The following is a 12,148-nucleotide window of genomic DNA, read 5'->3' on the forward strand; positions in this document are numbered from 1 at the left end:
TGCCTCCCTTTCTATCCTTCCTGTAGCATTGGTATCCTGGAACATTATTGTGGCAGTTCTGTCCATCCCTGAGCCACTTTCCAGTAATTGCTATGATATCCCAGTACCATGTTCCTAACCATGCCCTGAGTTCATCTGTCTTCCCTGTTCGGCCTCTTGCATTGAAATTTATGCAGTTTAATTTATCGGTCCTACCCTGTTCTCTGCTTTGTTCCTGCCTGCCCTGAATGATGACTCGCTTTTTTTCTCAACTGTACCAGTCTCAGATTGATCTCTTTCCTCAGTATCTCCCTGGGTCCCACCTCTCTCCCTACTTGTTTAAATCCTCCCAAGCAGCTCTAGCAAATATATTAGTCCCCTTCCAAGTCAGGTGCAATCCATCCTTCTTGTACAGGTCAGTTCTACCCTAGAAGAGATTTCAATGATCCAAAAATGTGAATTCTTCTCCCATACACCAGCTCCTCAGCCACGCATTCATCTCCTCTATCCTCCTATTCTTACCCTTACTAGCTCGTAACACCAGGAGACCTAAGGGGCAACGTTTTCATGCAGAGGGTAGTACGTGTATAGAATGAGTTGCCAGAGGAAGTGGTGGAGGCTGGTACAGTTGCAACATTTAAAAGGATGAGTCGATGAATAGGAAGGGTTTGGAGGAATATGGGCTGGGTGTTGGCAAGTGGGACTAGATTAGGTTAGGATATCTTGTTAGCATGGAGAATTGGACAGAAGGGTCTGTTTCTGTGCTATACATCTCCATGACTTTGAGGTTCACAGTAAATTAACAGAAATGTACAGTCAAAATAAAGGTTTAGTTGACAAACATATCCTCGTGAGGTGGATAAATAGTTAAGCTGACCATTCAGAAGCAGCCACGAAGTGAAGCCAGTCATGTTGTTTATAAATTCCATGAGAGAAAGCAGGTCCAACCACAGAGTGATGAACTCCACCAAGGATAGAGCAAGGAGATCAAGCCCTATGCATTTGGCAACAATCTGACCCCTTTGATGGCCTACTTACCTGGATAGTTGGTGTGAATCAGAATTTCTTTGATAGCAAACATTTTTACATGTATGTTCCAGTCTTGTGCTTTTTATAATGATGATAGAAGGACCAATTGCCATCATATGACTGATGAGGATTTCTTCAGCTTTTACTGCCTGCCACTGGCATACGTGGAAAGGATTTATAAGTTGATGTTCAACCTGTTTGTCACATTATGAATGCGCCATCTTTGGCCATCAAGTCATGGAGTGGAACTTAAACCTGGAGGTTTTGGTTCACAAGCAGGGAGGCAATGACCACACCTCAAAATTGTCATCTGGTAAAGTGCTGAATTCAAAAATAATGAAACTTCACATTGGTAAATTAAATAAGCCACAAAGTTTCTCCATGAAAGTTTGTGTATGTAAATGAAATATTTTGTACTAGTACTATGCCATGTTGAATAGTCTGGTATTCAATATAGAGAAGGCTTTACTGGCTAGGTCAGCATTTATTGACCACTCCTGAAAGGATGTAGTTAAGTCCCGAGCACATTTTCTATGAGCTTGGAGTTACATTTCAGCCAGACCAGTTAAAGCTGGCATGGGTTTTGACGACAATTGACAATGATTGCGTGGTCATCATTCAGCTACCTATTTTTTCCAGATTTTTATTAAATGCATATTTTACAGAATGAGATCCCTCGACTCAAGAGCAAACATGCTGTCTCCCCATATAATTGTGAGAGAAGGCTAAGTAATTGGCAAGTTCATGTGGGAATTGAAGATATCTAATTCTGATGTTCAAGCATTGCTGATACAAAGGAATCAAAATCCTTTCATGTTAGAAGTGATTGACAGCAAAGAGAATGGGACCCTTTAGTCCAATGTCACATATTAGTTTGTTTCATAGAGAGAATTTTGGTACTTGAACTTAAGGACAATATATAGTAAATTTCCAGTAGTGTAGATTAGATAGTCAATTGTAATAATCTACATTTTGCAGATTTATAAAGATACTGTTCTCAATACTGCACCATCAAGCCTTGTTGGAGAGTATTTTCTAAACAATCTGAATCGGGCAAATGCCCAGAAGACTAGCTTTCCACAGCTGTTTACCTGTTAGCTATCTGAAGATTTGCTCCTACGTCTCACCAATTTACAATGACCTTTGAAAATGGTCTCAGCTATCGTGTAGTAGCCAGTGGTTTGTTGACACACAACTTCAGGTGCCCTACTGACTTACCTTTCTAAATAAGTTTTTAGGTAATTTCCCACTGTTTATTGCAAGTTAACTTGTTAGGCTACAGTGTTTGCATACAGACTGTCCCAGGTTTGCAAATGAGTTCCGTTCTGGACTATGCAAGTTGAATTGTATGCAAGTCTGAACACAGTGCAGGACAACGTAAAGGAGCCATGCACAATTACTGGAAATGGTTACATGTCGGGTCTTTAAAATTACACACTTGTCTGAGATTGCAATCGTAAGTCAGATATTCGTAAACCAGGGATCCCCATATCTCTCAATTTCTGGTGTACTCAGTGTTTCATTTTAAGTTGTGATTTTGCAGCCCATATTTAAATGATGGTGTCCAGCCAATTCAATTCCATCCATGTGGCAGTAAGGTGCAATAGAGTACATGAGGTACAATTAGAGATGTGGGAGCTGGGAACTTTCCAGCTGTAGTGCTGTAGATTTGTGTACCACAGGCAGCTGCTCCCCTAACCAAATTGTCCCATTATAGTTAAAATACTGCTCTACTCGTGATGTATAAGATTGATGAGCTATCTTCTATTCTAAAATACAATACCTGATAAATCTAATGAGGTTGATTACTGCTTAACAAAATCTGCATTTATAATAAATCTCTTTAACATAGTAATATGTCCAGAAGTGTTTCAAAGGGGTGTAATGATGTAAACCAGTACACACAATGGTGGAGAAGATATCAGGATAAATGATGAAAAGCTTGTAGGTGCAAGTGCAAGGAGAGCTATTGAGAGAGTTCCAGAGGTTAGGATTCAGGAAGTTGAGGCAGAGCTGCCAATAGTAGAGGAACAGGCTAGAGACCAAATTTGGTGGGAGTACAGAGATCTGAGTCTTGTACAGCTGGAGAGGATGTGAATTGGAAAACAAATGTGCAGGAATTGGGAGCCAGTGTGGATCAGAGAATGTAGGGTTGATGGTTGAATTGGACTTAATGCAAGTCTTGTAAAGTAGTAAACTTGGCAATAATGTGATTTCCAATAACTAGTGTTCCTGGTTGATATTACTATCGGAAAAGTCAGATCCCAGAATGAAACCTGGCTTGGTAGATCATGGCATTTTCTTTGTTTAGTTAGCTAATGTGGTGGTCAGTCACCTGAAGCATATCTGAAACCAGATCTGAAAATAGAGGTTATTTAACAACAGAATAGAAGTTTATTGGAAAACCTCATCTGATCCTGGATGTTGGAGAAGTAATCTGATCATTTATTATTCATGCTGGAGTTAGGAAAAGTAGTGGTGAAGTAGCGTTATACTCATTGTACGTGTTTTTACACGAAGAGGCATAATATCATTGAGTAATAAGAGGAGGACAAAGGATCAGGAACACCAGAGATTACTGTGCAGGAATAGGAAGATGTGCAGTGATGTTCTGGCTACACATAAATAAATAAGAGTGGCCGAAGTGAGTGTAGTCCGAGCTGACTTCAGAGGAGAATGGTGCGATCAGCTGTGCCAAAAGCTGCAGATGGGTAGGGAAGGATGAGGTGACAGGGTTTATCTTTGTCACAGTCTTGTAGAATATAATTTGTGATTGATTAGATACATTTCAGTACTGCAGGGGCAGAAACCTGATTGGAAGGATTCAAGCATGGGAAAGCTAGGCCTGAAGCGCATCAGGAATGAAAGGCAAAGATGATAATTATTACGTTTTGCCATCAAAGATGAATATTTTGCCCTTGTTTGACTGTAAATTATATTTCTTAAGACATTTGAATAGGACATGACCGAAGGGGAAACTGATAAAATATTTGTGAAAGTGTTGTGGATTTGGATCCTGAACCTGGAATATTTAGAAAGGATCAATCTTTTTTAAAAAATGACCTTTTTAATAGAATGATGTGGATTATTTCATTTGCTGCTATGAAATTTGTCATAGTTGTCAACAGATGAATGTTTAGCAGTTGTGGAGTAACCTGAAGTTAGAAGAAAGTTTCAGTTAACATTTCATAATTGTAATTCTATTGAATTAACACTCTTCAATTACTGTAAATTATTACTTTTACATAAATTAGACTATGAATTCAACTTGAATCTGTACCAAGTTTCAGGCAAGTGAAGACAGGACAAATACTTTAAAAACATTCTTGTTGGCTTAAATATCAGGCATCTGGTAGCTAATAGGTTTGACGCTTGGCTATATTGGAAAGGAAAGGGCAGCGCAGTTTCAAAGTGAGAACATGCATGTTAATTATGAACAGTACTTTTACCGTTATCTTTTACTGAAAACAAAAAATGCTGGAAATCACAGTGGATCAGGCAACATCCATGAAGAGAGAGCAAGCTAACATTGCGACGGTAGATCACTCTTCTTCAGAGCTGACATGAAATGTGGACATTTAAATGCAACAGTTGTTGGTGGTGGGGGTGGGGGGGAAGGAGTTGGGGGGAGAACCAGGAAAGGATAGGTAGTCCCATTGGAATGAGGAGAGAAAAGAGAGAACGCAATGACAGAGAAAAATACAGTGTTTGGCAGTTAGATACAGCCTCTCTTCCCTCAGCACTCCAAACCTCCCCTCCCACCAACATTTGCATAAATGCTGCCCCCTCCACACTTCTTCGCATCAGCTCTGATGAAGAGTCAACTAGCTCGAAATGTTAGCTTGCTCTCTCTCCATAGAAGCTGCCTGATCTGTGATTTCCAGTGTTTTTTGTTTTCAGTACAGATCCTAGCACCTGCGGTAATTTGCTCCTAACATCATCTTATAGATTTGGTAACAATTCTTTCCGCAGCAAAGTCATCCGCCTTGCATTCGTGGATGTATGGAAGAATGCTAGGTTTCAACAATCACAATTGTTTATACTGCAAGGAAGAAGGAATACTAATTGTTACGCAAGTTGATTGTAATTAGCTAAGGCGTTGCCTTGGAAAAAGCAACCAGAAAATATAGGCTTCAGGATAATTTCAGAAAGTCCCAGGGTTTGACCAAAACTCTTAGCTTGCAGAGTACAGTTTCCTGTACATGATTGCAATCAATTCTAATGCTATGTGCTTCACACTGAATTTATATTAGTTGTTAGTGTAGCTATGAGTCGACTCAGGGTTATTCAGCAAGTGCTACCCAGTTGTGAAATCACATTCAACAATTACTTTAGATGTTGCACGCACAGGCTGATTGAGTGTGGACTGCTGCATAATATTGAAGTGCATCATTGGCTATCTTGTTTTCATCAGCCCCGTTGTTTCTGTAAGATCTCCCAGAAGAACAGATCACAATTGTGGATAAGCCTTATGAGGAGCCAGCATAATCCAATCCAGCCCTAACAATTACTAAAGAAACTGATGCCATGGCTAGGTTGGAGGGTGTGTAAAGCTGTCTCTGGCTTGTGACTTAACCAGCACAAGTGAGGAAGAATAGGAGTAATAGGAAGGGTATCCCAGGAGATGGCAGGTGACAATGTCCCTCTAGTAGTTTGAAGAAGACACTGCAGGCTTTGAGGAAATTATGAAAAGAAATCTGCTTATCTCCCTTAAATATTTATAATGTGGCTGAAATGATGAAGCAGTTTACTTCCAGCCTACGTGGTCTCACTTTGCTTAGCATCAGTGGTCTGTCGTCTACCTTAAAATGTTGTCAACTTTAGCCAGGCATCACCACAATGTCACAGCTTTGATGTAAGCTTAAATGTTTGCCATCCAAACTTCGAACTGAACCTTAGAAAACTGGTAGATTGAAGAGATAAGGGCTTTTAGGGCTCCTCTCACCATCTGGAGGCATTCAGCTTCCCTGCTGATTAGTGGGATGAACGAATCTCATCCCTGAGCAGAGTCAAAGGTTACATTGACAATTGCCTTTTCTCAGGAGCATACTCCTGTACCCGACTTTGATAGTATCTGATGGTACAGATTGAGCATGTATCATGGGTTACGTGCTTATTTTTGCTCATTCTTTAAGATATTCTCGGCTATTCAAATGTTTCACACTGCTTAAGATCTAATTGCCTGGAGTATATGGCTTTGCAGCTGGATTGGTTTGTGAATATTAAATTTTTTGTGTCAGTTAGAAGGATCGGGCTGACTTGGTCAAATGGTTTTGCCTCACCTTCCATTTATTTCCTTATTCAGCATTAATTTGTTTTGCAGAGACTTGCAGCTGATATACATTTTAATGTTTATTATTTGTCAAGTTTTTTGGGTGCCTGCTTCTGCTCTGTGATAGTGTCCTTACCCCTAGATTGGGAGGCCCAGACTCAATATCCTATCTGCTCCAGACGTTTGGAATAACATTCCTGAACAGGGTAATTTTCAGAAAATAGGCTTGTCAAGCTTCTGGGATTCATGTGGCAGTGTGGCAACATCTTTATCTCTGAGCCAGGAAACATGTTCAAGTTTCACCTGCTCCAGAGGTGTGTAATACCATCTCTGAGCAGGTTGATTAGAAAATATCTAGTGGTGGTGGGGGCAGCTACAGCTCTTGTGGTGCAGTGATAGTGTCCCTATCTCTCACCAGGAGGCTTGGGTTCAGGTCCAGTAGAGGTGTCCAATATCCCTGAACAGGGTGATTGGAAAAGATCCAAATCTCTGCTTGTACATTCAATTATGTGGTTATGAGTGTCTGCATACAAAAGAAGTCTGCTGACACTTACTTTCTTGAGAATAAAAACCCATCCAGAGAGGTTGATTTTAAAATATCTTTTAGGGCTCTTGAGATGCAGTGGTAATATCCCTACTTCTGAGCCAGAAGGTCCGGGTACAACTGCAGAGGTGTGTAATAACATATCTGAACAGGTTGGTTTGAAAATACCGCTTTGTCAGGCTCTTGCATCTTTTTTCAACTAAGAAGCAAACTCATAAAAGCCATTCTGTGCATTTGGCTATTTGCTAATAAAAGATTATGGTCTTGAATCATTGTTGCTTTAACAAAAATTGGGATGCTCCGAATTTCATACGTTAGTGAGACCTAGGTTTTAAACCGCTCAGGTTTTTAAATAACAGAATGGAAAACCATTGTACTTTATATATTTTTAACATCATTTTGAATCTTTTTCAAAGTTTGTTTTATAACTTCACGTTTATAGTTGGCTTTGGGCATTGCATAGAATTGTTTTTTATTATTAAATTTTATTTTTCTATTTCCTGTTCTCATTTTATTTCCAGTACTTTTATTGAAAATACAGTTTCCAGTAACGAGAAAAATACTTCTCAAGAAGGGAAAACAATTGTCCATTTTTTTGAGATATAAAGTAGATCAGAAAATCCACTTGAAGATTTTTCCCACTGATCTCCAAATGTTACTGGAACAAAAAGAATGTTGACTTTGAGTGTAATCTTTTAGAAACATATGTGATTTGTTTTTACTTATTAGAAGATATATGTTTTAGTTTGGATGTTCCATACTGAGCGCTTGTGCTTTGTTACTGCTTTCTTCTATGTTCTTTATCATCCAATTTCCAGACCAAACCAGTGACCCAAGATTCAGGCAGAGGCACTGTGCAGAGTATTAATTAACACACCCAGAGACATGCTATCCTGGCCTTTTAACCTTTCAAAGGCCAGTGAAAGCAATAGAACCTGTCATATTTGTCTTGTAATGAAAGGGAACTTTTGCCATGCCTCATCGTGTTACAGCAGACTGAAAATGTCCAGCTGAGATTTTTTAAAATTAATATATATGGAGGTTAGAAAGAAATTAACCTGCAGCAAGAATGGTTGCACATCTGTGATACTTAATGTCATAATTGTTTGAATTGTCAGGTGGTACTATGCAGAGAACCACAGAATTATTAACTTGTGTCTCTGCTAAGCATTCTGTAATTTTTAAAGAGAGCTGTGTATGTACCAGGAATGCTTTGCAGGGTGGCCATCTGAAAAAAAATGTAACTTTTCAAAATATTAACTCACTATTGACTGTCAGATGTTTATTAACTTGTGCTCGTGCGACATCTTTTATTTGAGGTGAGTTAATTGCTTTAATTTCCTGCTGTGGAATAAATTCACTGACTCGTTTTACATGCAAGGTGTGGAAATATTTAATAACACAAATAACCCAGAACTATAATTGCTGATGAATCAGTTTCTTGAACAAACTTATGAGCTGCTCTTTTATCAGAGTCAGCATAAATGAGTGCCATTTTAGAGATCTCTGGAATCCTTTATTTTATATGTAGCTTGTGTCATTAAAAGGAGCAATTTTTTTATGGCCATATACCTAAGGTGCACGGAAAAGTAAAGCTAATATTTTGCTTTTTTAGGTATTCAAAGTTGAAGTGCTTATGAGTGGACGTAAGCATATCGTAGAGAAACGGTACAGTGAATTTCATGCACTTCACAAAAAGGTAACTACTTTAATTTCTCCTCATCAATCCAAGCCCTTCCCCAATATGTACGGGCTGTAGGGTTGTGCTACTGGGCCACTGAGCAAGTTGAATTGTTAATCATCAGTTGAAGTAGCATCCTTAGAGTGCTTATCGAGTAAGCAGCTAGGTCCTATTGAAAACTTGAATTGTCTTGAATTTGTCTCCATTCATCTGAAGAGTTCATTACTCACCTGGCAATGCTGTCAGGGATGGAGGCAGCTGTGATGATGACTCCTTGACTGCTGTTGATGGAAGGATTCCTCAATGAAATATTGTTCACAAACACTGTTTTCTGAGCTGATGCTGAGTACAACATTTGTAGCACTTTGGTTGGCTGCAGTCTCAATTAATCACTATATATTGTAGCTATTTGTACAGTTAGCTGCTTGCAACCATATTTTTTGAAAATCTGTTATCTCAGCTGTCTTGTTAAGGCTGTCAGATTTACCCTTTACACAGCACGGATGGGAACTCCCACTGCTGAAAGTACTTCCACAGTGTTTTTGTCAGTTGGTGGTATTGTATGATCAGAGTTGATTTAAGCTTACTGTTTAGAGGGTTTCAATGTTTTATTTTCCCCTCACCCGTTCTTTCCCCACAACCTGGTTCTCAATAAGCATCGGTTAGAACATTGTCCCACTTTCAGTATCCAGGTATGGCCTTTGGTTCAGAATGTTACAAGCTATATGTAAGGTAGTGTACCTTAACAATGTGCCTTAATAGAACCTCAGCAGGACACCCCTTACTGCACCTTTTGTAAACTAGTTTGCTTCCTACAACATAACAGCTTAAGGGTTTCAATTTCCAATGTAGGATATCTGGATAATTTCAAAAAAGCAAACTGTTCAGGTTTGGTGATATATAAACCTTTAGCTCCCTCTGGCCCTTTTAGACTTGGAGCTGTATAAGCTAATAATTGGAGGTGAGCAGGTTGCTAACAAGAATACCTCCAACCTCAACTTAAGAGACCCTGGCATACCATCTAGGAGCACTATTTTCGGAGTATCCCTCCTTCTGTTCTCATTTTCATGGGCTAATCAATAATTCTGCCGTAGATATTTTGAGATTACACTTTTGCAAAATTATGAGGAATTTTGCTGTGTGAATCTTTCATATCCAGGAATTACCCAAATTCTGTTTGAACACTTGTACTTGGGAGACAGAGTACAATTTTGTCTGGGCTGCATTTAAACCCAGTTCCAGACGTAAAAATGTGCACTCATCAGTCCCTAGTTGAATACCTTTCTTTGTTTGTGAGAGCACAGTTTCAGTATTGTGATTCCTCTAAGGGTGTAAATTTCAAATGTTATTGTTGATTGAAACTAGCAACTGAATTTGCTCACAAAAAGGGGCAATTGGAATTAAAATAATATTGGCACCGCTATTGATTGTAATAAAAACTGATTTATTTGTTTTTATACAGATTGTATAATTTTATTAAAACATTGCAGAATCTTTTATATATTTGTCACTTTTTAAGTGAGGGAAAACTTTGATTTTTGATTGTACTATATCAGTCAAATATTATACAGCACACGATTGAAACAGTTTGAAGTAGAATTTTGAAGTTTATTGCAGGATCATGGGTAGAGACAGTGTTGGTAATGCAGGCAAAGGAGGTTCCTTTTGTACATAAAGGACGACCCCCCATATCCACACAATCATTTTCTGTAGTTTTAGTTACCCGCAGTTTACCGTGGTCGGAACATATTATAGGGAACATTCCGGAACCAGGGACCAGGAGGCTGCCGGGGAGGTACGTTTCCCAGTTAAATGAATGGGTTCACTGCTATCCGCAGTTTTGGGCTTCCGCAGTAGGCCCTGGAACATATCCCCCTGCGGGTATGGGGGGACTACAGTATATTCCACCTATACACTAAGTTCCAATTGCTCCTCTTTCTTAATCTGACATCTTACCATTTAAGGTGTATTTTTTCCCTTTGTTCCTAATTACAAAATGTTTAAATTCATATTTCTGTCTTGTGCATCTACCATTTGGTTTCTTGTTCTGCATTCTTTAATATGTTTCATCATCTTGGTAAACTCCTGAATTTTACATTATTCCCTTAATTCCTTGTTGATCATTTATTTAATTTCATGCCCCAAAACCATCTGTACATTCTCCTTAATTCCTGATACTATTAGCTTCATCTCTGTTTTTGTGATGATTTAATGATTTTTTTTTTAAATTCACCAAATGCTGTATACTCTATTTCCTTTCCATGACTTTATCCTATTTCTTCAAAGAGATTATGAATTTGGTCAAGTGTACATCGCTGATTAGAATCCATATTGACTACTGTTGTTCATATTTAGCATGTTCATTCAAGTACCTGGCAATTGCAATTATGTTATTGTTTCAAGTTACTTATCAGCAACTTTTATTTTGGAACTCTATACTTTTTAAAGAATGATCTCAGTCTCTTTTTCTTGTTTTTTTTCTCCCTAGAGATATCTTCTTTCTAAGCCATCCAAACTAGTTTGATTCTAAATGTTACGCATGGCATGATGGCAAATGACAATGTGAAAGCCAAATGTGACACCAGGCATTGACCATCCCCTAAAAGTCCCCCTCCCCCCCCCACCCCACACCAGTTGATAGCTAATGTTGAAAATCCATCTGCACTCAACATTGGTGTGCTGCAATTTTAAAAAAATTTGTTGGTGGTTACCTGATGTATTATTCTGTATAATCTAATGACAAAGTAGGAGAAAGAGAGCAGTATTTAGGAAGTCAATATGTAAAGACTAAATTGGCTTTGAGTTTTGATAAATGTAAATTTATATTTTTTTGTTTTCCATAAAAGTTGAAGAAAAGCATTAAAACGCCTGAAATGCCTTCAAAGCATGTGAGAAACTGGGTGCCTAAAGTCCTGGAACAACGACGCCATGGTTTGGAAGCCTACCTTCAGGTATAGTGGAAATCTTCCAAAATGTGTTTTTGTTTTAAAAAGAAAAAAACCTTGCCTCATAAATCAAGATTATGTATTTCAATTTCTTAGATCTGCTGTACACTGGGAGTTCCTTCATATTTTGTGTAAATGAGCTTCCATTCTGAGGTGCCCTCAAAGATATTTAACCTGTTAAATATATGATGTGTTTCAACCTGCATTACATGCTTCAGTTTTATTCTGTCATACTGTCACATACCTATGAATTCTGCAATGAAATATTGATTTATCAGATCACAGGGCGCTTCACAGCACAGAGTGTGGATGCCAAGAATTCTGACATACAGACTACACAAAGATAATGGCCCATTTCTGTCACTGTCATAGCAGTAGGAATCTGTGGGTCCATTCAGTTTTTCCAAGCGTGTTCTTGTAGGAATAGCTACTACTAACTGATTTAGAAGTGCATGAAATTTCCCAACCGTATGCTTTTATTTTACACTTCTACAAAAATCTTTATAGAATATCCTCGCTTCCCCCCCCCCCCATAATTAGTTGTCACTGTTCAGCAGAAAATGTATGTAAACTTGATCCTCAGATGCGAAGTCTGAACTGAGAACAGTTAGATGTAAAATGAAAATCATAAGTGAGTAATGAAAAGCTCAGCTTTTAATAATTGGCCTTCGGCTGGTTTTAGGAAATTATCAAATCAT

General features: G+C 38.5%; 1 protein-coding gene across 2 annotated transcripts in view; it reads left to right on the forward strand.

The window, feature by feature from the left end:
* snx24 (sorting nexin 24) overlaps positions 1 to 12,148 on the forward strand; it is a 166,738-nt gene that overhangs the window by 74,972 nt on the left and 79,618 nt on the right. For both annotated transcript variants that reach the window (XM_043711715.1, XM_043711723.1), the window contains exons 2-3: positions 8,440 to 8,523; positions 11,352 to 11,456. In XM_043711715.1, the coding sequence (XP_043567650.1) occupies positions 8,440 to 8,523; positions 11,352 to 11,456 (189 nt within the window). The remainder of the gene's footprint in view (positions 1 to 8,439; positions 8,524 to 11,351; positions 11,457 to 12,148) is intronic.

The sequence above is a fragment of the Chiloscyllium plagiosum genome, chromosome 2 (assembly GCF_004010195.1).
Source record: "Chiloscyllium plagiosum isolate BGI_BamShark_2017 chromosome 2, ASM401019v2, whole genome shotgun sequence".
In the NCBI taxonomy this organism is placed as follows: domain Eukaryota; kingdom Metazoa; phylum Chordata; class Chondrichthyes; order Orectolobiformes; family Hemiscylliidae; genus Chiloscyllium; species Chiloscyllium plagiosum.